The sequence below is a fragment of the Chamaea fasciata genome, unplaced genomic scaffold (assembly GCF_029207755.1).
Source record: "Chamaea fasciata isolate MVZ Bird 193981 ecotype frontalis unplaced genomic scaffold, bChaFas1.0.hap1 SCAF_2, whole genome shotgun sequence".
NCBI lineage: Eukaryota > Metazoa > Chordata > Aves > Passeriformes > Sylviidae > Chamaea > Chamaea fasciata.
In genome coordinates, this window is record NW_027094087.1 from 24,549,976 (window position 1) to 24,577,083 (window position 27,108).

At 45.4% G+C, this 27,108-nt stretch overlaps 1 protein-coding gene and 1 long non-coding RNA gene across 3 annotated transcripts in view; one reads left to right on the plus strand and one right to left on the minus strand.

Moving 5' to 3' along the window:
- Window positions 1–205: 205 nt before the first annotated feature.
- On the plus strand, window positions 206–24,787 carry LOC136284840 (uncharacterized). Of its 2 annotated transcripts, none has more exons than XR_010719315.1 (6): window positions 206–225; window positions 10,553–10,641; window positions 11,343–11,501; window positions 11,860–11,991; window positions 22,703–22,859; window positions 23,700–24,787. It is a non-coding gene; the product is annotated as an uncharacterized lncRNA (long non-coding RNA). The 2 variants fall into 2 exon arrangements; XR_010719314.1 differs by lacking the exon at window positions 206–225 and adding an exon at window positions 1,722–1,913.
- ARHGAP31 (Rho GTPase activating protein 31) overlaps window positions 4,591–27,108 on the minus strand; it is a 60,712-nt gene continuing 38,194 nt past the window's right edge. The window contains exons 4-12 of the mRNA XM_066175271.1: window positions 23,497–23,579; window positions 22,786–22,893; window positions 20,960–21,105; window positions 19,459–19,657; window positions 17,528–17,652; window positions 15,077–15,136; window positions 13,623–14,243; window positions 12,972–13,294; window positions 4,591–12,067 (exon numbers count right to left, since the gene is read on the minus strand). Coding sequence (XP_066031368.1) covers window positions 9,608–12,067; window positions 12,972–13,294; window positions 13,623–14,243; window positions 15,077–15,136; window positions 17,528–17,652; window positions 19,459–19,657; window positions 20,960–21,105; window positions 22,786–22,893; window positions 23,497–23,579 — 4,125 coding nt within the window. The 3' untranslated portion in view covers window positions 4,591–9,607. The remainder of the gene's footprint in view (window positions 12,068–12,971; window positions 13,295–13,622; window positions 14,244–15,076; window positions 15,137–17,527; window positions 17,653–19,458; window positions 19,658–20,959; window positions 21,106–22,785; window positions 22,894–23,496; window positions 23,580–27,108) is intronic.

Below are 27,108 nucleotides of genomic sequence, written 5' to 3' on the forward strand. Positions count from 1 at the left end.
AGACTCTGTCCTTGCTCGGCCAAATGCCTCCAATAACTCTTGGTCGTGGCAGCCGTCCTGGATAGCTGCCCTCCTGCACAAGGGCCCCTTGTTTGGGTTTTTCTGAAACTCAAGCAGCTCTGTAAACGAGTGAAACAACTGGCTGTGGGACTTTCTAGAGGCCAGTAAGAATATTGATGTCACTGAACATTCTGCCTGGAGAAAACTGTAGGACCACAGAAGCAGGTAAGATCAAATATTATTTTCCTCCTCTGGTCTTTTGCTTCAGACCTTTCTGCTCCATCTAAATGTGGTATGATTACAGAACTGCATTTATTATAGAGGAAAATGCAGGATTTTGAAGGAGAAGAGAAACTGAGAATACTTTAAATAGCATATTTAAGTGCTCCAACCAGTTGCAAATTATACCATTGACCTATTACATAAATGGCAGCTCAAGTCAGTTCGGTTTGGGTTCTTCAAATTTGCTTTCTGCCTCTTAAGCCTTTCCCTCCCACTGCACTTTATGATTTGTGCACTGAAAAAATAAAACTGTAACCAAGTGATCCAGGCAATGGTGGATCTGTGCAGAAGTGCCGACCATGCCACAGTGCATCCAGAAAAACCCAGCTTTTATCTGCCTGAACTAAAGGGGAAGGAGAGGATTGGACAGATGACAGAATGATGTTGATCAGGGTCATGAAAAATCCTGCTCAAAAACCAGGAAAAGCTGTGCTTCTGAAAGTTGATTCCAGCTTCTGAAATTACCTGGGGTGCCAGGGAAAGGGTGAGGAAGGAATGGAGTCTGTGACAGGAATGGTGGTGAACAGGCTTAAGTGTCAGCTGAGACTTATAAAAAACTCCTGGTCATTCTCAGCTGTTTGGATTGCTTCCTGAAGGCATAGATGTACATGGTCCTCAGAACAGGCAATATGCATGTGTGCATGAGAATTGCTGGACTAAGACATCCTGCTAAGACAGGATGAAGAAAAAAAAAATGCTGCAGGTAAAAGTAATGTGGTTTGTTTGCAGATTTGCTCTCTGCATTTATTCTCTGCAGGTGTGAATATTCACAGTTCTCTCTTGGCAATAAAAGCACACTTCAATTCTCCCGTGGAGTTACCAAATGTATTTTTAGATTATTAATTTATTGCAATACTCTGAGCTCTGAGAAAGCAAGAGTCTCACTGAGAAGCCTCCTCTGTTCATAGCTGATGGAGTGGTGTGTCCTCTGATCCAAAAAGAATCTCATATCCTCAGCTGCTGCCCTCCCACACACACAGAAATGTAACCTGGTGTTTTTCACACTACTGAATGTTTGTTGCTGGCAGTACTGAAGGTGTCTGTTCCTTCAGGCTATGGGGCAATGTGGGGCTGCCTTTGTGTATTTTGTGCCTCAACCCCATTTTTCCAACAAGTTTTTCTACCCCTTCCTCCTTTCCCCTCACTTCTTCTGCGTGAGACCTCTTTGCACAGACCCTTTCAGGCCCCGTTTTTCTTTACCTTGCTGGTTCATGTACGACATACAGTGGCCATTATGTGCCACACCTGCATCCAGCTACCCACCTCATTGGGAAAACTAGGAACCAGGCTGACAGTGGTGTTCAGTATCTTCTGACTTGGGTGATTTATTCCCTTTCCTGCTCACTGCCCTGGCATCTTAGTTTTTCACATTCCTTACAACAGGGACTCATGCCAAGCAAATGTTTATTGGCACCAATGACCTAAAACTAGCTCATAAATGAATCCTCCTCCTCCCAACCCTTGGCAGCCCTGCCCTCCTTGGCAACTGGGGAAATCCCCTGCAACGTGTGGTATGCTGGGAACCTCCTGCAAGAGCTCTCCCTGTTATCTCAGGCATCTATCTTTAGGAGATCCTGCTTTGGAAGGAGTGGAATATGACTGCTGAGGGTTTATCCTCGACGGGAAAAAAGGTGAGGGTGTTTCTGACTTGCTCTCGAGGTGAAGTTACATCACAGGCAGGGTCATGTGCAGTTCTTGCATAATTACTAGTTGAGATAAACCCTGCAAGAGAGACAAGTGATGAGCAGTGAGCTGCTCTGGCTACCCAGGGCTGTTGCTAACTGTGGGCCAATGCAGGACTTCTCTATTTTTCTCAAAGCAATGCTCACCTTCGGTAGGATTCTGTGGATGCCATGGAGGCTGGATACTCTAAAGCAAAGTCACTTAAAAAAATCCCTGTAAATAACCAGCCTAGTCCTTTTGCACTGTCTGGGCCTTGGTCTTTAAAGTAAATTTCTCACAGTAAAAAAAAAAAAAAAAAACAACCAAAAAACAGTTTGTGAGAACTTTTTTTCTAATTCATTCTTCCTGATTCCTATGACAGAAGAGGGAAAGAAAATGTTACCTGATATTCTTCAGACCGGCTCAACTCAATCTTATGGCTGTTGGGTGTTGGGTTTTTTCCTTTTTGGGTTTTACTTATCTAGAAACTTCCTCTGTTGAATAATCATCATGTGTGTTATTCTTCTTTCTCCAGTTCCAGTTGTTCCCATTTTTGTGCGCCTTGTGGTTGTTCTTTCTTAAGCAGCTACAAAGTTGTTGGTTTTTTTTTTTTTAAGTCATTTCCTCTCACTGAATTAAAATAATTCCTGGTCCTTTCAGATAAGGGATTTAAATGACAGAGAAATGTACCCTCTGCAGCAGATGTGCTATGGAAGAAAACAGGTCCCATTTTGGGATGGATCTGGACCCGAATTGTAAACATAATTCCTAGGAGTTGTCTAGGTTTGCAAAATGTAGCTCATCTCACACTGCAGTTTGCTAGTAAGACATATGAAAATTCCTACCCTGTTTAATTATGGAGTGAGGCAAACATTCAAGTTTAACACTTGTGTCTAACTTCTGAGGGCATCAGGACTTGGGCAGGTCTGAGCTTTGCAGATCCCATTCATTTCTAACCCTGAAACTGTTCATCCTTTACCCTTGTTGTGAGGCACGTTCTTTGAAAATTTATCCTGTCCGGATGGAAAATGAACTCAGAAATCTCACTGCCTTTCTCTGTCTTGGCTTGTTATGATTCTGTTCTTTTTGTTGGTGGTGGTACCTTGTGCCAGTCCCCCTTCCCTGCACTGCCTGCCTCCCCTTCACTGCCAGCTGACCTTTAACCCCATCCAGTGGGATAGCAATGGGATACCAGTGGGATGTCCTGCAGCCCAGAGCTGCTGGACTCCTGTGTTGCAGTGAGGAAGCATGAGACATCAGTGTCAAAATCTCCTTGGTGCTGGGTAAGGTTGATTCCTGGTTAACAGCAAGGTTTGAAACTTGCTTAATCCTGGTTTTGGCTTAACTGAAAGTATCCAAAATGTTGTAGCTGTGGCTTCCAATAAAACCTACACAGGGCATTGCCCTGAGTCAGGCAGGCAAAAGAAACTGGCTGAAACAGTGTTCAAGCAATTCCATGTGTTTAAGTACCCTGATTTAGGGCACAGAGCCGACTGGAGTATGAGCAGGCCTGCAGTGTCCCTTTGGCCTAATTTTCATAACCATGGGAATGCTGTGGGGCAGTCTGAGATTCTCCCCTTGCCTTATGGCCAAGTCATTGTGAGACTCTGTGGCACAACGAATAGGAAAATACTGGTTCTCATACAGCACTAATAATTGGCTCTGGCTAACAACAATTCCAGAGTTCAACAAACATGGTTTTTTCTCTCAATTTGTATGCCAGTTGCCATGGTAAGCAGGAAGCACAGCCCAGGCATTTTCCTAAAGGGAAACTGAAGTCATGAAGGAGGTAGGAAAGGGAGTCAAGCCCTGAGTTCAGCTGCTGAGTAGGAAAAAAAAATATTTCATTTAACCTGGTGATTCATCTGCCTTTTAGAGAGAACAGTGAGCAAGCTGCACAGCAGATATGTCCACTGAGGCTACAAGCACACCTTTTTTTTTTTTTTTCCTCCCTCTTTGATCCCAGGATGGAATAAGGGACACATAATAACAATATTCACTTCCATGCTACAGCTCAGAGGTTGGGTCAATGAGAGCCAAGGAACTAAATTCATAATTTGTTAAAGTTCTTGCTTGTCCTTTACAAATCAAGAGAAGTGTATACATGATGCACCAGAGGCCTTCATAGTAATTTCTCCTGTTCCAGCTTGGCTTCCTAGTACAAGCACGAAGATCATAAAGTTTTTTCATACTCAACTCTGAGTTGCTCTGCATTATCACAGGCAAGGCAGAATTCTGCAGGAGATGTGCTAAATGAGAGGTACATGGTTGCACATCACTGTAACTTCAGCCTGGTAGAACTAGCAATGGTTAAAAAAAAAAAAATATTATTTTACCCTTGAAAATTTTAAAGCATTTCAGATAACAGTAATTCTACAGAAATCTCCTAGCCCACACTTCATTTTCAGAGCTGCAGAACAACTGCAGTTCCCATAACCTCCAATCAGAAAAGAGTGTGGTCAGCCATAACCTTCAGTCCCCACCATCAAAGCCCACACAAACACAGATCAGTGTCCTGGCCACTCACAAAACAAAAGAGGGGCTCAAACTCTATGTCAGAGGATGACAAAAGCATTTGCACTGTATTCATAAACCAAATCTATAGAAAATTAAAATGTTCCAAGACATCACTAGGGCACAGATCTGTTTTTATAAAAACTCCAGTTTAATCTCATGGCTGAGATCTGGCAAAACATCTTTCTTTTGTGGCTGTTGTTTTTCATTCTTTTCTTTTTTTGTTAAACAATCACACACAGAGGCAGGCAAGTCCACACTGAGAAAAAAAGCTTAACAAAACTGCAATTCTTCAGAGCTAGCAGGAAAAATAATCACAAAACCAGGGCCAGTGGGATGGAGACAGTTCTCTTCATAGTGTCCAGCTTCCAGCCCTTCTGTAGACGTGGTAGCAAATAATATTTCAAAGGGGACTAGTGCCTGCAAGCACAAGATCCAAGGTCTGGACTGCTGTATGGAGCCCTCAGAAAGTTCTTGCCTTCTGCCATCCTTCCTTTCCGGGGCTGTTAAAGTCCTACTGCATCTCCAGTCGAACTCAATAGGAAGTTTTCCATTCCTTGCTTGGAGCAGGATTAGTTATCACCAAGCCTTCACATCACTTAGGAGCAAGCAAGAGTTAAACAAAATAGGGATCAGCTGCACCTACTCCCCCACCCCTTGAGATTTTTATTCTTTTTTTCCTAGAGATAGAGAAAAGCAAAAAGGACAACTGCAAAACCTGGGCATGCCTGAAAGGTAGTATATGCTTCAGTAGATTGTTTGCATTTTCAAGGGCTGCAGAGAAGCTTGTGGCGGAAAGCTAAATCAGGCCTTGAACTCTGGTCTCCCCTGATCTCATCCCTCCTTTCCCAGGACAAGATTCTTCTCAAGAAGGCACATGCAGTCCTTCTGCCCACCACAGATTAACCAGAACTAATTAGCTACTCTGTGGGCAAAAAGCCATTTGATCTCGCACTCTCAGTGCTGCAAATGTAGCAGCAGAAAACAGTTCCACGCATCAGCCCAAGTTTCACAGATGTGCAAAATTCTATTTAGGCAATTCCTTCATGTTAATTACATTTCCTTTTTTTAATACATTTACATAGAATGATCTTACATATATATATATAAAATTTAAAAATATTCACCATTACAGGTGTTTCAGAATCCATAAAGAAAGAAAAAAAAATTTTGATTGCACCATTTGGACGCTGGATGAGGGAAAATGTTGCAGGCTTCATGGATGCTCTCTAATACAGACTTAAGTTCCTCTGAAGCTCTAAAGGTGAAAAAATAAGTACTTCAGTATTTCCACAGTGATAGCATGAGATGGACACCCCAGAGGACTGGGGTTTATACGGTAAAATATAACCTCCATTTCTGTTTGCCCTCCTGCCAGTGAGGCAGCTCCCACTCAAGCTAACATTATCCATGTCCTTCCTTTCCACCAGAGATTCTCACCTTTGCCAACTCAGCCATTTCACTCTGAGCTACATTTAAGAGAAGCTGCACCAGCCCTCTGACTACATGGGAAGAATAAGTGAAATTTACTCACTTGTCTTCCACTTGTAAAAGCCCACAAGCAACACATGCTGAGGATATTTTGTCATGTCTGATACTGGGGCCATCTGCAAACTGGAGAACAGCCTTTACTTTTCACAGTCTCAGGAGAATTGAAATGTACTGCAGGGTCCTTGAAGTGATCCTTGTGGAGCTGCAGATGATGAGCTAGTCTATTTAGGAAGGTCCTTTCAATAATACCAAGAAAAACCAGCTTAGCTCTCCAGGGCCAGACTCATCTTCCATAAATCAAATCTATCCCGCTTCATAATGCTCCACAGATAAACAAAGGAAAAACAGAAACAAAACCCCCAAAAAACAAACAAATAAAAACCAAACCCAAAACCAAGGAGAAAAATGCAAGAAAGATGAAAAAGAGATCAGGTCTCAGCCTGAAACTGACATTGGAGATAGTTTAGTAAAGCTGGATCTTAGGAAGCTCCTGCCACCCAGTCAGCACCATTCAATGGGAGGTGGCATCTGGCTTCTGGCCCTGTCCAGGTCTCAAGCTCTGGTCCTTCCAGCTGACTGCAGGTACCAGTATCAGCATGCATCCATCATCAAGCTCCACAGGCTCCACAGAAGGCTGAGTCTGGAGCTGAGAACAATTACACCTGTGCAACAGGGCACCTTGCAACTAAGAACATGCTTTCATCTCTGCAGGACCTTGGGCTTTATTTTAAGTGCTCTGGATACATCAGCCGAAGGCTGCAGGTGAAATTGTAGATAAAAAATTGGATCAAGCTACAAAATAGAGAGATCATTACAGCACCTCTCCAGGACCCAGATCTGAGTTCAAATTCTGAAACACCCTAAAAAAGTATAGTCTGGATACAGATTTTAGTTGAGGCTGATCTTTAATATCAAGTAAAGATTTCTAATAATTTTCTCTTGCAGGAGTTTCACCACTTACGCCAAAAGCGCTATTACTTACTGGAATGCTGTTAAGAGTTGAGACAGTGTACTATATACAAATTGCCAGACCTCATTTCTTGTTCATACATCAGCTTATATGAGAATAAGGAGGGGGAAAAATAGTTTTAACATGCCAAGGTTTCATCACATTTTCTTCTCCTTCTGATGCATTACTTTGTGAGCTTCTCTAGCTCCCTTCCAGGTGCCTTGGCAGTCAAAACTCCTAGGAACTGAGAGATTGTAAGTCCTTGTCCAAAGTAAACTACTTTGTTGATGCCAGAAAAACCTGGGCATCATTTCCACAACTTTTACTTCCTCTAAAACCTTACCACAATGCCTCGTATTGCACCTTCCTTTTGCCATTAACCCAGCCACGGTGATTAAAACTTTCTCATGAGGCAGTGCCATGTGAATGCAGTGTGGAGTTGTGTTAACGATGAGGAGCATGAAGGACTGGAAATTCCCTAGTTTTAATAAGAGGCTGCACAGGCATATTATGGTCTGGGAGTAGAACAATACAATTGTCATGAAGCTGCATAATCTGGGCCTGCTGTCCACAGCTTGCCCAGGTAAAACATAGGCTGCTGCCTGTGAAAGAACATGGACCCAAACAAGAACTCCAGGCTCTCATCTGGTTTAATAATCTCCCTCAATGAAACTGACAGCACAGACTTAGTTCTCTGCTCTGTTTCCATGTGGCACTATACAAAAATAAAGAGTGTGGTGGGGAGGATCAAAGACTGCAGCTGGTGACAAGGAAAAGCCCTCTTGTTTTTGCACATTCCCTTTGGAAATGGAAGGAGTAAATTCGGCTGAAGATATATTCCTTGCATTTGTGGGTCCATAACTTCTCAAAAATACTTTGGCATATCTCTCCTTTAGCAATCAAAGAGTTCAGAGGAAGCACTGTGCGCAGGGGCTCAGGGCCCTCCAGCCACAATGGCACTAATAAAGTGACACAGTCAGTACAGACTAGGAGCTCATGGGTTGAGTTTACTAACCAGTGGACATTGCCAGTACTTCACAAAACAAAGACCTAAACACACAACTTTTGGGAAATTCTGGCTGACACTCATTTTGGTGGCTATAGCACTTCCTAACAGTTCACTGCTCAAACTATAGCCCATCACACCCATGTGAGGACCTGCAGACTCAGAGATCTCCAGGAATGATGGCCCCTGCAAGCACATTACAGGGACAATCTCAGTGCTGGCAGCAACACCTGTGTTCCTGTCTCCTCTGTAGTCACCAGTGACACTTAAATTGCAGAGACAGCACAGGCTGTACCTGACTTTGCCATTGCCCACAGTCATAGATCAGGCAATAGATGAGCCTGGGATGAATGCAGAGTTAGAGACTTTATAAAGGAAACTTTAATTCTATTCCCATGGCAGCTGCTGCATATCCGAACACCTATTTGCCTGTAACATTAATGTTCCCTTCAGGAGAGAGTTTAATTCACTTCAAATCCCCCTCTCAGGACTTGTTCATGATCTGTTCTGCAGTCCCACAAATCATCCTCTTTACCATACTCTACTCAGTCTGAAAGCACTGAGGTCCACGGAGGTGACAACCAGCCATACTCCCAAAGAAACAGGGTAAAATCATAGGCGACTAAATTTAAATGGAGAAGAAGCACCTGGGGACATGCCACACAGTGGCAATGAAAGACCAAGGGTCAAAGATACTCAGGGTTCAAGAGGGCAATAGCCCAAGGACACGGAGATAAGAAGATCCTCTTGCTTTTGTCTGCTGTTGGCAGTATGGAGCTCAGCTGGAGACAGCTGCAGAGGTGTCACCTGGCTTTAAGCAATGATGAAAATAGCTTATACTGGCCTTTGTTATGACCTTGCCTTGGCTTTCACTGCTTTCAGCCTGAGGGGTCTCTACTGCTGGGCAGCCAGCTGCACACTCATAGCTCAGCCACAAGGATCTTGTGTGCCCAAGGAAGGAGTGACTGAGCACACAAAACTCGTGAGCAAGACCTGGAAGACTGAAAGAACCACTAGGCATTTTCCTAGCTGCTTTCTTTCCAGCCCTTGCACATGCTGGAAAAGAGCACATCTCTGATGCAAGAAGAGAGCTGGAGGCAGCGTCTTCAGGCTGTATGTTTATCACTGAAACATCCTTGGCTGTCTCACATCCTGTGTGATTTGCTCATGCCAGCTTCACCTTGCTCTTCAGCTATCCCCAGTCTCCTGCACTGTTTATTTACATTGTGTAAATCAGAAAGTTCTTCACTGGTGTCTGGGAAACAATGGTAGGAGTTCCCAAACATCTGGACTTATCTCCTCAGCAGATGTTGTGCCCCTGCACCCTGAGCTGCAGTGTTTAGTAACAATGTTTCCTCTCAGCCCTATTTTCTAATTATACAGAGATTTACTTTTCCTTTTTTTCCATAGAGAGAACGAGACTTTCACAGGGCTTGTTAGAAAACAGGTGTGAGAAATGCAAGTTCCCTGGGACTGGCTTACCATAAAAAAGCAGACAGTGAGGGACTAGGCAGGAGCGACAAGGGGAATGAAAAGCAAGACAAAGATACTGTGACCTTTCATAGCAAAAGCTTTGCAGGAAACCATGAAGGATTCAGGTCCATCTTGCACAGATTAGTTTTAGCAACAGCAAAATGGAAACAGAGTTGGTCTTAGACACTCCCATTTCAACCACCACAGAAAACGAATAGGAGGAGCAGCTGCTACTCAATCTGCCTCCCACTTCGTCCATCCAGAATCACAGAGCGCCTCTGGGGCTGGTAGAAGCAGCTGGTAGAGGTCTCCAGTCTCTGGCCATTCTTGGGGATGGTCATTTTGTTCCGCAGCGTCACCCCCTCAGGTGCTGTCCGCGCGGGGTCGGACAGATCCCCACAAATGGGGCTCAGAGAGGTGGTCTGAGTGGGGCTCCTGATGGGTGACAACAGCACCCTGGAGTCTGCTGAGGAGGTGGGGTGGTCCATGATGGGGAAAGGGGGACTGAAGAGAATCAGACTCTGGGGCCTCCCGGGCCTAGATCTGTAGGAGGGCTTGGAGAACCCTGATGGCCTCTCTATCTTTGAAGACTGTGGGTTATCTCCAGCTGTCTCCCCACCAGAGGTGCGCTTTCTGCGCAGAACAGGGGCGTCCAGAGCAGGGTGATGGCTGGACTGAGATGGCTCCAGTGGAGAGCCCAGGCTGCCATGCCAAGGACAGGTTGAGTCCTTTTGAGCAGGGTCACTGTTTTCTTTCTCTGCTTTGGCTTTCTTCTCTGTCAGCGGGCTCTTGGGGGCCTCCAGGTGGCTCCATGCCACCCGTGGAGCTTGCCTGGTGGCCTGCTTGGCTTCTGCTTCCTTCTTCTCAGCAGCTGGAGCAGCGTTCTGAGCCTGCAGGGGCTGGGGGATCTGGGTGTACTGAATCTTGGGCGGTATCACGGGCACTGCTCTAGCCTGGCACATCTTAATCATGAAGGAGGTCCTGACTGCTGACACGCTGACGGGGGCAGAGTTACGACGGCCAGTGGTGGCATGGGCCACTGCCAGGTAATCCAAGTCTAGATCCACAGGGGCATTGAAACGAGACACCCAGGGAACACCCCTGCCAGCAGCAGGACAGTGTGTTGGCAGAGATGGGACAGAATCACTGCTTTTTACTTCTTTCTGCCCATACAGGAGGTTCCCATGGGCAGATGGCATGGACAGGCTCTCAAATGTGAAGAAATCTGGAGCTGGGAGCAGTGAATCCAAGTTGAGGGATGAAGGTCTGGTCTTTACTTTTCGAGGTGTTTCTTCACCTTTATTACTCAGCTGTGACTCTGCAGCAGGACACAATGGTTTGGTGACAGTCCCTCCTCCCAGGGCAGTGTCCTGAGAGATGGATAACTCCTCCTTTGTGTCCTTAGTCTGCAAAGAGCTGCCTGGGCTATTTTGGCATGGCAAAGACAACTCAAGCTTTGGGCTCCAAGGGTTTTCTTTGCTCACATGCACTTTCTTTCCCTCTGTCTCCAAAAGAGGGACACTGGAGGGTCCCGCTTTCTCACCTGGTGCTTTCTCCCTGATAAGGGGGTACTCAGGTGTTGAAGGTTCTTCTGGAGGACTTGGGCCGTTCTCATCTTGCATAGCTTTGCCCAAACTAGAGGGGGACATAGGTTGTGTTTTGGACAGCTCACAAGTCACTGAATGCAGAATGTCACTGCATGGCTGCTGCTGGTCAGTGGCATCTATGAAAGGGAATGGGGTAGCCCACAGACTCAGCACCGTGTCTTTACTGTCCAGGGAGAGGCTGCGACTGAACCGCGGTCTGAGAGACAGGCCTGTCTCTGCTCTCTGGCTCTGTGGGTGAAACTCCTGGCTCATCTTCTCCTGAATGTCCTTAAAGGTGGGGGAATGGAGAGGGCTTGTAACCCACTGGTGATCCTCCCAAGGCTCCACAAGTTCTAAGCTCTGCACATTATCTGTCCAGGCATCCTCATCATCCTGGTCAGCAGCATCCTGGGCTCTGGTAACAGCATTTCCTTCCTTCACCTCCTGGATTCCAGTTCCACTCAGTGCCTTGGAGGAGAATGTGTCCCTTTCATCAGTAGTCATTATCTCACGCTTCTCCCTCTGACCCTGGACTCTGGTAAGATCATCCTTTTCCCTCTGGGGCTGGTAGGTGCCATCTTTTTCTTTCTCTGATTCTGGACATGCTACTTCAGAACAAGATAATCCATCACTAGTGGCAATCTCACTAAATTCTGATTGACCATCAAGCTTCCAGTCCAGGGTAGGAGTGAGACATTCACTCCTACTCTCCACCATTGCCTGGTGGTTCTTTGGAGTGGCTGAGCCCGTTGGAAGAGTGACCAGTTTCGGTAGGGCTGATGCACCACTCTGCTGTGCAACTGCATCAGACTGGCAGCTGGGGAGGCTGTTTTGTTGCTCCATGCCAGTGGCACCAAATAAAGGCACCTGAGTTAACTGTGATGCTCTGCTTTCAGACTTCTGCTCAGCGAGTGTTGGATTCTGCCCTGGGCCAGGGGAAAGACTATCTGTTTGTACTGAAGAAGAGGATTCTGAAACTGGGCTTGTCTTCGGGACAGCTGCTGGCAAGAGCAAGAGCTCCTCTTCAGGTTCAATAATTTTCAGTTCCTGCTGTATCTCTGGCCACAGTGGTTCTAGAAGGGCGTTTGCCGCGTCCTCCTCAGTCTGAAAATCAGAAGAAACCCCATCACTTAGGAGCTCACAACTTACCCATAAATACCCCTCCATTTTCCCCACACAGCCCTTCTCGAATGGCCAGGCTCCTGGATGAGCACACTCACAGGTATAGAAACATTGACACACAGACTGCTCCCAGTTCAAGGAAGAAAATAGATCTATAAACAAGTGGGTTTATGAGGGAGAAGGTCTGAGGTGCAGCCAAAAGAAGGCCTGGACAGACTGACTCACTGAAATAGCGAGCTGAATGAGTAGCTGGAATGTTCCAGCCCATTTCTCAGCAATTCCCATTCAGGCTCACTTGGCCTTGCCAGAGAATATGCATTCCCAAACTGCACACAAACTCGAATGAATAATCTATTCAAGGAGATATGCCAACAGATCTTTAAATAGCTGTCCAGAGATTAGTATCACTGTAAGAAACTTGGTGAAAAGGCTTTGCTAGAGATACAGAGGAGGCAAAATATAGTAAAAATTATAAAAATAAAATTGCGTGTAGAGAATGGAAGTAAAAGAGATAGTTCAGGCTGTCCAGTACAAATGGGACAGCAAAAATAGAAGGGGAATTCAGAGACCACGGGTCAAAATGCTCAGACATCTGGACAGTCTCACATCTGGAGAGTCTCAGAGCAGACAGATGGCACAGACTGAAATTGTACAGTTACAGAAAAAGATGACCAAAAGGAGACACTAGGTAGTTACATAAAGGTAAAACACCACATGGTGATTTCACAGAAGTGAAATAAATCAGTTCATGGTCAATTATTCGTGCTGCTTTGCCTAAGTTATAGGCTGAGTTTTCACGACTACGGACACACAATGAAACTTTAAACAACCTCCCAGTCACTACAGTGACATGGTCCCCCCACCTTTCTCATGCCTTCTTCCTTACCACATCTCTTTGGCATGATCCTTCTTCTGTCTTAGCCATCTCAATCTCCTGTTGGTCACAGCTGCCTTCTGAGGAGACATCCTTCATCTTGAGATGTCCTTGCTCTGCTTTGCCTGCTGGGAGTGGTCCCTTATGCAACTCTGAAGATGGTGCTTGTTCCAAGGTGGGACTCTGCTCTGAGGACAGCTGGGGGCTGCTGGGGCTGGTGCTGGTGCTGCTTGTGCAGCTGCTTTGCCCACACGTCTCCTGATTATCTGCTGCTGGCTGGGGCGTTTCTAAGGACTCAGGTTTCCCAGCTGCCACCAGCTCCTCAGGATGAGAGCCTGCATCAGAAACACAAACGAATGTAACTATTGAGACTGAAAACTTGTGTCCTGGGACAAAGCAATGCTGCCAAGAGCCAACACCAGCAAAGCTAGAGAGCTCCCTCCAGGCACAACCAGATGTTTCTGGGAGGTCACCAACCACCCCAGGCTCCTTTCTGCAACAAGCACCACCCTGACCTGCTTATCAAGTAAACACCCACCCTGCTAGAGCTTGGTTTCCTTCCTGCCACAAGCTCAGGCTGGAGAAACCTTCACACCACCAAGCTGCAGGGCACTTCCAGCAGCCCAGCTGAGGATCCACACCCCCCTCCTTAACACAATTTACCTCTGGATGCTGCCACTGGCAGGGTTGGCCCTGGTTGTTTCTCCTTGCGATCTGCTCCCTGCTCTGTCCTTGTGTGGGTCCCTGCCTCCAGAGCAGAGGGACTTGTGCTCTCTACCAGAGAAGACAGCTCCTCTAGACTGGAAAGGGAATGCTTCTCCTTGGAGGGCACACGGCAGGGTGTGCTGTTGGCGCTGATGACTGCGGATACCCTCAGCGGGACAGAGACAGCAAATGGCTCTGAGATGTTCAGGGCTTTCCTCTGGTGATGAGGAGAGGCCTCCAAGGGAAAGAGGCTGCTTGGGAAGCCTGACTTGGTGGCTGTTTCAGAGGTGTAGAACATGAGCACTCCTTTGGCTGTAGTCTGCTCGTTTTCAGCATCCTCTGTTACCCGGAAAACCTTCAGCTGCTCAGGGGGTGACTTCACCTGCGGTATCCGGGGAAGGCCTTTCTCCCCACCCAGCTCTGAACTTCCTTTGGCCCCCATGGCAGATCCTTCCCGCTCCCACTCATTCTCCTTGCTGAGGTCATACGAGCTGCCTGGGCCTCCTGTCCGTATCTTGGTGGGAACAAAGAATCCTCCAGTAGTCACTGACCGTTTGAACCTGCTTTTGTCATCCTCCCCTAGAGACGGGAACATAGGAGCAAGTCAGTGGGAAGCAAAGCACTAGCAGACAAACTTCCTCTGTGAGGAGCCCTCCCCAGTCCCTCCAGGGATGAGTCCTGCCCTGGTGAACACTCACATTTCCCCCAGAGAGATGGAGACAATAGGCACTGAAGACCTTCTATGCTCAAGCCCTAGGGCTTCCTTCAAAATGGGCAGGCAGCATGGGACTGAATACCCTCCAGTGGAAATCAGCTCAGACTTTTATTAGACACCCTTCTCCATCAGATGCAGCCAAGTCTAGGGCTATCACATACTGCACATGCCAGGCTTTGTCGGCTTTATTAAGCCTTTTTCGTCTGCAGATGGGATTTTTGTGTCCAGAATAACCAAGAAATAAATCAAAGCAGTCCAACTGCCAATAAAGGTGTAGCTAAGCACAGTGGTAACTCTCAGGTGAATGCACTGAGATAAACAACACAGAAAAGAGTCAAAAATGCACACACACAGAGGTGGGGACACATATCAGCAACCATGGCATTAGAATATGAAGACACACAAGATGGTGAGATAGACACAGACTGCTCATCCATTGAGGGTGGTGAGACACTGAACAGGCTGTCCAGAGAAGCTGTGGATTCCCCATCCCTGGAAGTGTTCAAGGCTTGTTCAAGTGTTGGTACCACCTGGTGTAGTGAAAGGTGTCCCTGCCCGTGGCAGGGGTATTGGAATAAGGAGATTTCTCAAGTCCCTTTCAACCCAAACCATTCTGTGATTCTGTGATCCATGCTGCTGAAAATGCAGAGCTGCAATCCTTCCCCTTTACAGTATAGGCAGGCTATGGATGTCTCACCTTCCACTGGCAGGGAACACAACGAGTCCATGCTCTTTGCAGGCCGAATAGTTGCTTTTTCTGTGGAAAAAGAGTTTTAGAAGCAGGTATCAGATCCTGTTGCTTTGCAGGCCTCAGCCCATAAAGATCAAAGGCTGCATACATATAGACAAGCATGCCAGGCAGACATTTTCCATTTCCAAGCATTCCCCCATGTATCTACACCACATGGCTTATTACCCACAACACTTGTCCACACAGCTGGGGATCTGCTAGTGCTAACAACAGCTTTGCACCTGCTGGACATGTGGAGAGCTATACTTAACCCAGCCAGTCAACACCACCTCCACTCTGAAGCAGTTAAGCATCCCCAAAGCTGTCATGTGCCACTCCCCTCCCTGACTTAGTCAGACTATTGGTTGTGTGGGACTTTTTAACTAAACTGACATAAATGCCTTCTCACCTCTCATTCCTGATAGCAAATGTTGGGTTATTTTTACGTTGCACTCCCAGCTCTTTTGCTGATGTGAGCATACCCTGCCTCCAGCAAGAACTCTGGGAAATTTCTGAGGGCACTAAGTGACCTGTTTTGCTGGCCATCCTCATTGGACTTGCTTGTCCAGAAACAAGCTGTCATTTGTTACTATACACCCTTCAAGTCTGTTCCTGAGAGGTTTCGGAAGCTTGCAGCTGTTACTGCTCTGAAAAAGGAAGGGAGGTAGGGAAATGTAGCTGGCAAGGAAGGTAAGTTAGTCTCTGGCAGCCCAAAAAGGGCCCATGGAGATCTGGAAAATGTCTGGGAGTAAAGTTTGCTGTTTACAGAGTTGCACAAAGTAGGTAAAACAGAAAGTCAGCATGCTTGTTGGACTTCATTTGTTTATATAATTGAGGCTTCTGGCTCTGGCTCTCACATGAGCACAGGAGAAACTCCAGCTACTTTTTACATTTATATGGAGCCCTGGCTACTTTTTACGTTCATAAGACGTGATGTCTTGAGCACTGTTTCCACTTTGCAGGAGGAACAGAATTCAAGCTGGGGAGCTGTGTAAGTCACATTTTATGTCACTTACAGATTTGTGTGCACAGACTCAAGCCGTGCTAAAGCATGTGCTGAGTTTCTGCAGCAACTTCATCTGTTCCCTCACAATCAGGCTGTAAGCAGAGAGCACTGAAAAATGTAACACAGCAGCACAGAAGTGCTGCTTCTGAAAGGCACTGCTTCAGTGCTGAGAACTCTGCCCATGGCTGTGCATTTGTGTGTCCTGCTGGTGAAAATTTCCAGCCCCCGTCACTCAGTATTGTCCTTGGAACAAGGCTCAGCCTCCACGATCACTGGGGCTGCCATCATTCCTGGGCCTCCTTGGGTTAGTGCTATTTTGAGACAGAGTATTCCTTATCAAGGTGAGAAGGTGATCCCGTGATCAAAATAGGATAGAGAACTATTGTGAAGTCTGTCACGGGCACACTGTGTGAGGCCATCTGTACATGCAAAACATGAGGAAGGCAGGGGTCCAAAAAGAACTGGATCCAGCATTTGGCTTCACACTCATTTCTGATCCAAATACAGCCTCTCTTATATGTGGTGGTAGCTCATGTTGCCAATATTAACTATTTTATTTGCAATGTTAGACAGTGGTCCTCAAACACCAGCTCCTGGAGTCAAGAGATTATATAAAGAAAAAATGCACCTTCATCTCCCTATAGAAAGTTAATTCCTTGACTTAGAGATACTAAAAAAATCTAGAACATATAAACCCAAAACATTTCTTTATGAATTCAAATTAAAAGGGCGTGCTTTCTTTTTAAAAATGTGATTACTTTTAAGTCCAGTTCATGATTTTTAAAACTTGAGTCATCATTTCTTAACATTGGGAACTGGCACTGCCATGTGATTTTCTAGGAAGCAGAGTGTTTAAGAGATTGCAGCCCAGGAGAGGTTAAAACTTGCGATTACAACCAGGAGAAAAGACAACATCACTCTTGTAAATTCTGCAAAAGCAATGGCTTCTCTCAAAGTGCTGAGGGCCAGAGCTGAAGGCACTCCTGGTGCCTTGTTCTTCACAAAGATACTGACTGCAGTTGGTTCTTTAATATCCTTTAGTGGAAGGACAGCCTAGAATGACAGCCATTCACCCAGTGCCATGCAATGAGCCTTAGGAGACAGAGGCTGGCTGGGCAGGAATAGTGGGCTAATCCAAAGCTACATAACATTTCCTTGTCCCCAGCCTTGACCACTGGACAACAGGAGCCCGTTCATCAGGTCCCAAAATGCAATTTTTACTGTAGCTGTCCATCAAATCTTCCTGGAAAGGCGTTTCCTGCCATCACAGGAAAATGAGATGTGCATGAAACCAGGCAGTAAGTATGACCCCATTAGACTATCTCAAGTCCATGGCATTAGTGGCAAGTGGATACAAACAACACAAGAAAAAGCCTCAGAACAAACCACTCAGCTGAAAAGTGTGTTCTTACCAGAGAGCTTCTGTGCCCTTACAAAGACACTCCCATTTCGACTCAGTTTAGACTTTGATTCTGAGCCAGAGCGGCCCAAATTAAATATTGACTTCCATTTCTTGGACTTGGTGGATAATTTCCTCCTGGAAGGAAAAAAGGCTCAGGTGGTCACCAAACCTTAGAGACTTTTACCTTTTTAATATCCTCCAAAGGCCTCTGAGCTGTCTCCCCTCAACACTTTCCATTTTTTTCTTCTCACACCTCTTTTAATTCTAAAGCACACAAGGCATAGCTATACAAGCAACCCTTGTTGGCTACATAGGTAGCAATCATGCTGAAAGTGATTTATCCATACTGCTGATTTAACTATTTCATGGATGGAAAGACACTTAAGCCTTCAGATAGTAGGCTCTGGCACCATGCTACAGCAACAGTGATTGAGCAATCAACCATACTTGTCTCCACAAAGGAGAGGTTTCCAAGGCTCAGACTATGCTGCAATAAAGCAAAGAAAAATTTCCTTTTTAACAGGTTTTAATGACACAATGTATAATAAATTCCAGGGAACTGATGGAACTGGTACCATTTCTCAGCGTACAAAGTTGTGCCTTAAAGACCATACCTATCGGTAAAAATAGAAGGATTCCTCAATGAAAAATAGCTATTAATGATTCTCAGGCCAACATTAATTTAATCACAGGTGTTACATATTCATATGAAAGTATAATGTACTAACCAAACAAGAAGAGGTTTAAGGGAACTAAATTAATTTCTCGTAACTATCAGAGGAAGTGGGACACCAGTTCCCTGTGTCTCTTTGGAAATCCCAGCTTTTGCAGAAAGAAGCTGCTTGTCCTAATGCAATTTTTTTCTTGTATATATATATATATATCTTCATGAAGCTGTGTTTCACTTCCTTCATACTCATTCTGACTCCTCCTCCAATCTCCCCTCTTTCAGAGCAAGAATTCTCTTATCTCACTGTCTTGCTCTTCACATTGGGCCTTCTATCCCCATATTTCTGCATTTCTTTCGGATCAGAACACAGAGAAGTACAAATCTACAAATCAGTCTTACAAATGGGATTAATATCTTGGAGATAGAACTTTTCTCTTCAAATGAGAAGGCACTCTAGAGGGACAATACATCCTTTTGTCTTAAGCTGGTTATCCTCTTGCCAGGATTCTGTTAGATGACTCCTTTTTGCTTTAATATATCAAGTGCCAATAAATATCTTTGTTCTGGTGCTTTCTGGGTCAGTAGATTAATGAGCCTCCTGCTGCAGAGGCTATAATCTATTAGAACCAGGCAGTAGAGTGGCTATATATTACCAGTTAGATAGACCAATAGATAAATACTTATTCTGGGCAGCTGTGCCAACAACTGCAGCAACCTCAGCTGTAATTGGACTCTTCTCCTGGCATAGACATAGCTGGCATAGGTGCCACTATGTAAATATCTCTCCATGCTGGGAGTGAAAATGAGCCTTCCTGCTTGGCTGTAATTGCAGAGGAACCAGGAGAATGAAGAAGCTGGAGCAGGTCTGTGGCACCAGGCATGCCCTGGACCAGCCACCAGCAGATGGAACTCGTAGACGAGCTGTGCCCTAACCTTCTCCACACTCATCCAATGTTTAGCCAACATCTGAGCTGGCACAAGGATGCAAAGACAATTAATTCCTCCTGTAGGAGGTCTGTGATGTTCTGCCCTGATGGAGAGATGAGAACCAGTGAAGCTATGAACTCAGCACCCGAAATTCTTCTCAGGAGCAGCTCTGCCTCTTTTGAGAAGGACACAGAATTTTCTTTGGATAGTGGCTGTAGATTCAGATGAGTGCAGGTGTGGGGATATCACATTAACAAAAGAACCATTCCCAATCACACTGAGGAACCTGCACCTTTTTTTTTTTTTTTTTTTTTTTTGTGCTTTACACTCCTCTTGGCACTTACTTGCTGTCAGGAAGGTCAACAACTGTGTGGAAGAGGGACCCAATTACAGGCACAATTTCAGGCAAGCTATTCTCTCTCCTCTCCTTCCGAGCAGGGTGGGATGCAGACAGACTCCGTGCCTGGGCCTCTTCTAGGCTCACCAGTTTCATTGGCAGGGAGGCCGAGGGCAGGGTCAAACTTTTCACAACTGATGCGCTCTCTGAAAAACAAGAAAATACATTCCAGCCTGGGGTGAGGAGAGACGAGAGCAAGTGCTTCATGACTTTATTTGACTGGAACATCTCCTGTGGAGGGGGAAGAAGTGGCACGTGCAGGGAGAAAGGCTTTTTGTCAGATAAGCCTTTCAGCTCCCCAGCAACCTTATCCATCTGAGTACATTCCCAGCAGGGGCCATGCTTGCCAGCCAAAGGCTGTGTTGTGTGGATTTGCTTCCTCTGCTGTAAATGCTTCTGTGTGAAGGAGGTGTCTCTGAAAACCACCAGGAGTCACACATTCCCTTTATTCCTCCCTCACTCCCTTCCTCCATATCACCCCCATCCTCCCCCAATTTTGAAGCAGTTCAGTCCCTGATCCAAATTTGGTGCCTAGTTCTTTCTCTCACTTCCACATCTTCCTCCCTGTCTTGTTCCAGGATGGGGGATTGTTCTAAAAACCAGCATTACTTTGACTTTCTAATCCATTTCAGGGCCACAGAAAGTAGTGTCACTGATAGCCCAGGGAACTGAAAGTGTCTGTTTAGGGGGGCAGAGGCAAAGCCATGATAAGGTAAAGATGGATAGAATGAGCTGACACAGGACTGAAAAGCAGAAAGATAGATACTGCCTGAGTACTGAAGGCATCAGAAGTCTTTTGAGTGTGTAAAATGGGAAGGTGGATATTTCTGCAATTATGTGAAGTCACTGTGGATCCATGCCTTCTCACTTCCCAGTTTTTTGCCAACAAAACCATCACTAAACAGCAAAATCAGCATCTCTGAAAACTATTGATGTCCCAGGAAAAAATAAATCTCTTTTATAAAGTGTCCTCTGGAACAAGATAAAAGTTTTTGGAGCACAAGATTAATTTTTTTCCCAGGAGTGCCTGGGAGTGTGACCTCTGACTTGGGTGGAAATAGTGGCTGCAGGGCAGGTATTGTTGGTATGAGGAATTGTAACTGGGGGAATCTGAGAAAAGAGCTGAGACTTTTGTGGCTAATGGACTTAGAGAGAAATCTTACACCAAAACTGACAATCAATCAGGTGGTCTTCCTTTTGTGGAAAGGGTTAAGCCATGTGAGATCATGCAAAAAGATGAGACATAAGGCAACGTGAGAAAACACTAAAGGAGGCTAGTTTCCAAAAATAAAACGTTGAAGAAGACAAGAGTAGTGAGATATAGGGCTCAAAATATCTTTGGGGTAGTCTGTGGTGATAGCAAGGGTTACTGTGCTTATAATGTTATTTGAAGGGAGAGCTGAACTACACAGCAAGTGACACGGGAAGTGGCTCAGGGAGGTTGCTACCAATGTTCTCTGCAGAGCTGGCTTTCCTGTTGTTGTTGAAGATCTGATCCACGTGGTTCAGGATGAACTCAATCACCAATTGCTGCACTCGCACCTCCAGGAAAGCTGCATCCCCATTGCAGCCAACTGCCTCAATCTCCTTTGACCTGCATGAGGAAAGAGAGGTACCAGTAGTGAGCATTGCCACACACAGCCCCTGGCAAGGACAGACCAGATTTCTCCCTGCAAGCAAGGCAACAGGGATGATTTCCCCACTCTTGCTGTACCTCTTCCTCTCCTTCCCTCACAGACCCTCATCCTCTCTTTGTCTTTTCAGTCTTTTAAAAATTATTTTCTCTGTTTTCTTTGCCACCTCTGTCACTTCCTTTCCTGAATGTATTATTTTCCCCACATGGCTTTTACGTTCTTCAGCAGGTAAAACTGTGACTCCCAAGTTCCATTCTTCTCCCTTTTTCCTATTTCAGCTGCTTCAATGCTAGGCCTGAAAGACAACACAGGAGCCTTCAAATGCTGCTTCTAGATCCCTACTCAATGCTTCAATCACCTCTCAGTGAGATCCCTTAGACCCTACTCAGGTCTTCCCCATGCCAATTTCTACAATACTCTGCCACGTTCCCCAATAGTCTCTTTTCTGCCCACCACTGTGCTCCCACATTCTCAATCTTGCTCTCAGCAAAGGAACATTCCTTATCTTGACATGCCAAAGTGTTGCTGAAGAAATTATCTTTGGGCAATGGATCCTTTGTAAAGTTAATGACTGGTGTGTTAGATAACAGCTTGGGGCATTGCCAAGAGGATAACCCTGTAAGGAGACTGCTGTTGCATTGCTTGCTCCTTTCTCTTCCTCCCTAGGACTTGTACTTATGAAAGACTGCAAAGGAAAAACAGGCTTTTTTTTTTTTTTTTTTTGACAAGGACAGATGCTAGAATGAAAATGTCTCAGTAGTAAAGGCCCAATTTATGTTACTCAATAGAGTCAACATTTGATTCATTTTCAGAACCTGCTCTGCCATTTTTGGGATTCAGAAGGGTGAGATAACTCTTTAGAGCATGCTGTACCTCTCTAGCCAACGTCCTCTGTCAGCCCAGGGCTATCCTGATGGCTCTCCCATCACCCCTCTCCTGCCCAGCTGCAGTCGTAGACTTTCCCTGTATAGTTCATTTTTCTAAATGCAGGGGTATTGGATGGATAGAAAGGGAATTTTGACAAGATACAATTTTTTTTTTTCCCAGACGCTATTTTTTCTTGTTCTGCTTAGCTCTACAGAATAGCAGCCAAACCCCTGCGTGCATCTAGTCCAGGCTTCTTCACAGCAGAGTGCCAGGCATAACAAACATGAAAAACTAGCTGGTGGTCTTGAGATCTGACACTGGCTGCCATTTCAAGCCCAGCAAGCTCATCTCACTTTTGCACAAGCAGATGTGGGAACAGGTCTGTAGTGTTATTGCCCTGTTTCTCTCCCTTCTGATCCTTGCTGTCTCTCACTGCCCTGCTACAGAAGCACTGGCACCATCAGAAATGTCATTAACATTCCCAAGCCATGAGTTAAATCCTTGTTTCTAAATCTATGCTCAACTTGCAAATAACAACTTGTTTTTAATAAGAAACACACAAACCCACAAGCTTCCTTGGACGCTGGCAGTAAAACCTAAGATTATTCAACCTGGAAGAGAAGCTGTTTGCTTTGTTATGCTCTTGCCTTTAGTTATTCAGGGTTTCCCCTCTCTTTGCATTTCCCTCAGGTGATGGGTCATCAGACTCAGATGCTGCCACTCCCCCTGGAGCTCACCATGGTGCTCTGGATGAGAGGAAATCTCTACTGTACCTGAGGAGATTTGGAGCCCACACCAAGGCCAGGTTTCTGGTGTGCATGTTGGTCATGTTGCTGAAGGAGGCCAGGTGAGTCAGGTGCTTGATCAGGTATTCCAACGTTCTGCAGTGGTTTCACACAAAGAAAGAAAAATATGTCATGTTACCAGTGCCTGCCTGCTGGGACAGCGAGGCTCAGAGCCAGCCCTGTCCCCTCCCCAAGTGTCTGCAATGGCACAACAGTGCCCACAGGGCAGAGGAGACACAGCACCAGCATTTGCATGGGATGGCAGGGGACACCTGAACAGCTGTGCTCCGGGGTGGCCAAGGGTGGGGCATGAACCAAACTATCCTTAGCATGATGGCAGCAAAGAAGGCAGGAGATGGGTGGAAGAGTGAATGGGACTCTGTAAAGGCTGAGCTCTTAGCTCTTGCTCAAGCCCCTCCAGCAGATCATCATCTCCTTACCGCACCCAGGACACTGCTCAAGGGTGCCACAGTGGTCACACTCAGCGAAGGAGGATAGTACAACTGCACTAGGGAGTCCTTGTACTGTCTCTAACAAAGGTTTGTTCAATGATATTTAAATTGTTGCCAGATTTGGAAGTGGTGAGTCAGCTTTTGGAAATTGATTTCTGGAAATTAATCCCAGAGCTATTTCAGGCAATATTCCCTGACCAAGGTGAGGTCACCACGCTGATCCTCAGCACCTCTGACACAGTCTTACCTGTAATGTGATGGTGGGAGCTCCTGGATGACATTTTGAATTCGTGCCAGCTGCTCGTCCTCAGGGAAGCGTGACACTGCTTCCTGCAGGGATACAAGGAAACAGTACACCCAGGCTATGGACTCAGGGGAAAAGGAAGAGGGATAAGAAGGGTCACACAAGACACCCTGTCTCAGAGGGAATGCTCTCTTGTTACCCTACAGAGTCACTGGAAGAAGTTTCTTCGTGTCCCCTGCACAGGAGAGATTTCCTGCACTGCTACTCCATGTTTCAGAACACCATGCCCAGCTGTTCAGACACAGTGGTCAGTATTTATGGGAGAGGGGCATTCAAGGACTCAGACCTTCCAGTTACAAATTACAGGGGGGATTTTGGCTTGCATTGGTTTGTTTTGCTTTGCTTTTTGTGCAGTATTTTTTGGTTCTTTTCCATTTTTTTAACTTGGGTAGTGATGGGGAAAATAGAAAGAGAGGAGAAAGAGAGAAGTGAAAATAATGGGAAAAGCAAAAAGCAATGACACCCCCCAAAAATAACCTGTTAAAAATAAAATGTGTTTTTCAAGCTCTGTGTTATTAGAACACCGTGGATATACATGTTCCCTATTCTTCAAAATAAGCAATATTTTGACTCTCATAAGAACATAGCTGAGGGGATTGTTTGTGTGGGTTTGCATCTTTCATGATGGAAGAAGCCTTAGCAGAATCCCTGCCCAGCAGATTAATAAATTCTTATACTCAGGGTTAGACAGAATCAAGGTTATACATCTCAGTCTTGGGCAAATCTCCACAGACCAAGAGCTCAGAGAGCCATGAGAAGCTTTTGTCAGCATTCCTAGGAGTTCACTGCATTGGTATTCATCTGTTCAGCTATTCCCTTTCAATATTTGTGCTGGGGGAGGACAAGCCAGCAGCCAGTTCAAATAGTACATGACTGTCTGGGAACCTCCTCCTCCCCACCCGACTGCCACTGGAGCTTGGAGCGAGTTCAAAGGAAGATGCTGTGACCCACACTTCCAGCACCAGCTCTGCCTCCAGACAGATGTCAGCACTGCCAGGGAAGGGAAGGAAGGAAACAACCCTTCCCAAGCCTGTTGCTTAAACACTGTGAACCTGAAATTACCAACCACAGCTGGAGAGGCATCTTCTTGCAGCAGTCACTACAGCACCCATCGTGATGATGCCACCACTGCTGGTTTGTCACTGCCCTTTCCCCTGCAGATCACTTCTCACCCACAGCCATCAGCTGACCAAGCATTGCCAGTGTCCAGGCCAGAGAAGTGATGGCAGATCAAGTGAGCTCACTAGTTAGGTATATATGAGATGCACATGTATTTGGTTGGCTCAAATTAAATTAAAGGCAGGTGAACTCCTTCTAGTGATTTTACACATGGCTATGGCTCCTTAAAAATAAAGGAAAAAAAAAAAAAAAGAAAGAAAGAAAAAAAAAAGCCTAGAAATCCAAAGTATAAGAGCTCTTGTAATCTTAATACAATGTTTCCAGTTGAATAGCCTTGTCCAAAGATGGAGACTGAGAGAAATAAAAACTTTAACTGGCACACCTAAAGCATTAGATTTCATCTAGATTGTACATAATATTTTCTCCCCTGGTGCACATTTTCACTCACATATTCAACCTTCCAGGTCTCAAAGACCTAATGATTAGACAGCAAATGAATACTAGCTTCTCTGAGGTCATGACCTGTTCAGTCCTCTGAGCCGCATGTCTGACCCACATGAGCTGTGCTTTTGAAATCCGAGGAGCCCTCCAAAACTGCAGATTACAGCAGCGGAATACAGAATTCAAGGAAGAACCAATAATTTCATTTACTGCATTATCTGTTCATCATGGTATGAATTTATGCCATTTAAGATTTTTTTTAACTCCACTAGTGATTCTGGGTGTGCACAATTCATGAGCCCTGGTTAACAAGTGGAATAAAGTCCAGAGAGAGAAGGTAAGCTTGGGGCTGATTTGCTCTGAGGGAGTACATGGTCCCTCTGTGCCCAGGCTAGAACAAGCCAAGCACAGTCAATTTATCTGTCCTGAGAAACAACCATCCATCACTAGGATACAAGATGGCAATCATCTGGCAAAAATTTATAGCCAGTGAGGTCATGACCACGATGTTACACCTGCAAACTTGACATAGTGATGACCAAAAGGCCAACCGCTCCCTAGTCATTAAGAATTTGACTTTCCTTAGACAGAAATCTCTGAATCACTGTGGTGACTCAAAGTGCAGCCTATCCCAACTCAGAGACAGCTCTGGCTCGGTCAGGCTGAGATTAGCATGTGTTCTTTATTCCTACCAGCACTCGTCTGCTGATGTACAGCTGCCACTGTTCCCTCTTCAGACACCCCACGCACACACACACTCCTAGTGGGTTTTCTGCTCCTTGGGGAATTGGTCTTTTTTCTTTCTTTCCTCCTGGTATCTGACTGTGCTTCCTGTCAGCTGGGTTACCAATTAGAAATCCCTGCTGAGCAGGCTTACATGAATAATGGATTTTGTGGCTAAGTGGAAAAACTGAAAAGCCAGAGATTAGAAAAAAGTCTTTTAGGTCAACCCAAAGTGATAACATTTTGGGAAGTTGGCATAAGATTTTAGAAAACAACTGTTCAAGGCTGACCAAAAGCATCACACTCAGTCATTAGATACAGAAATTAAAATTTAAATTTGGAGCTATTTAACCCTTTTCTGAAAGATATTTTATGTAAGTTGGATGTGTTGATGCAATGTTGAAACATTTCCTTTAGAGAGTACTTGTAAAAGAAACACTCAGTTACAGAAATGTTTTTCCTTTTGTTTTTGAATAAAGCTATTTAGCAAATGTATCTACTGAAAATCTGCAAGTCATCATCCCAAAACTTCACTTTTCAGCAAACATTCTTTCCTAAAAAAAGTTTCCATCTAAATCTTAATGTTTCCTTTAGAGCATTTTTTCTTTCATAAATCAGTAGTGATAGCCAGGAAGACACCAGCCAAATAGCTCCAACAAGAATGAGACTCATCAGTTACAGTGAATGGTTGAATGATACCCTATATTTTCAAGATCCTATTCATCCTGACTATCTCCAGCAATCGTACCCCATATCCTCAGAATCCTTATATCCTGAGGATACAGGTCTATTTTTCAAATCTGCTCAGGATTTTCCCTGAAGATGTGACAATACATCACCTTGAAACAAAGACCAATCTTACTTAAAATTTGGCATTGGAACAGCAAGACACATCTGTCAGGCAGCCCAGCAAGCTGCTCCCCACCCCACGATCCCCAGCAGAGCCATGTCCCTAACAACTACCTGACTTCTTACAGCAAGTTCCTGCTGGGCTGGTCCCATCTGGCTTTACCCCACAGCAAGCACCCCTTGCAATGATGCCTCTTCCCAGAGCAGGCAGCAGGGAGTCATTGGAGAGCATCCCCTCATGAGGACCCCATGGATCTCTCCCAGTGCCTCCTGTGCCACAGCAGTGTCACTTGGAAGTGCCTGATTCGGGATTGAAGCAACCAAGACAGCAACACCTGATTTTGCAGAACTTCTCCTCTGCAACTTCTGGCATTTTTGGCAATGGCTGTCGCCTCCTCCTCCCAGCAAATGGGAAAGAGTAGG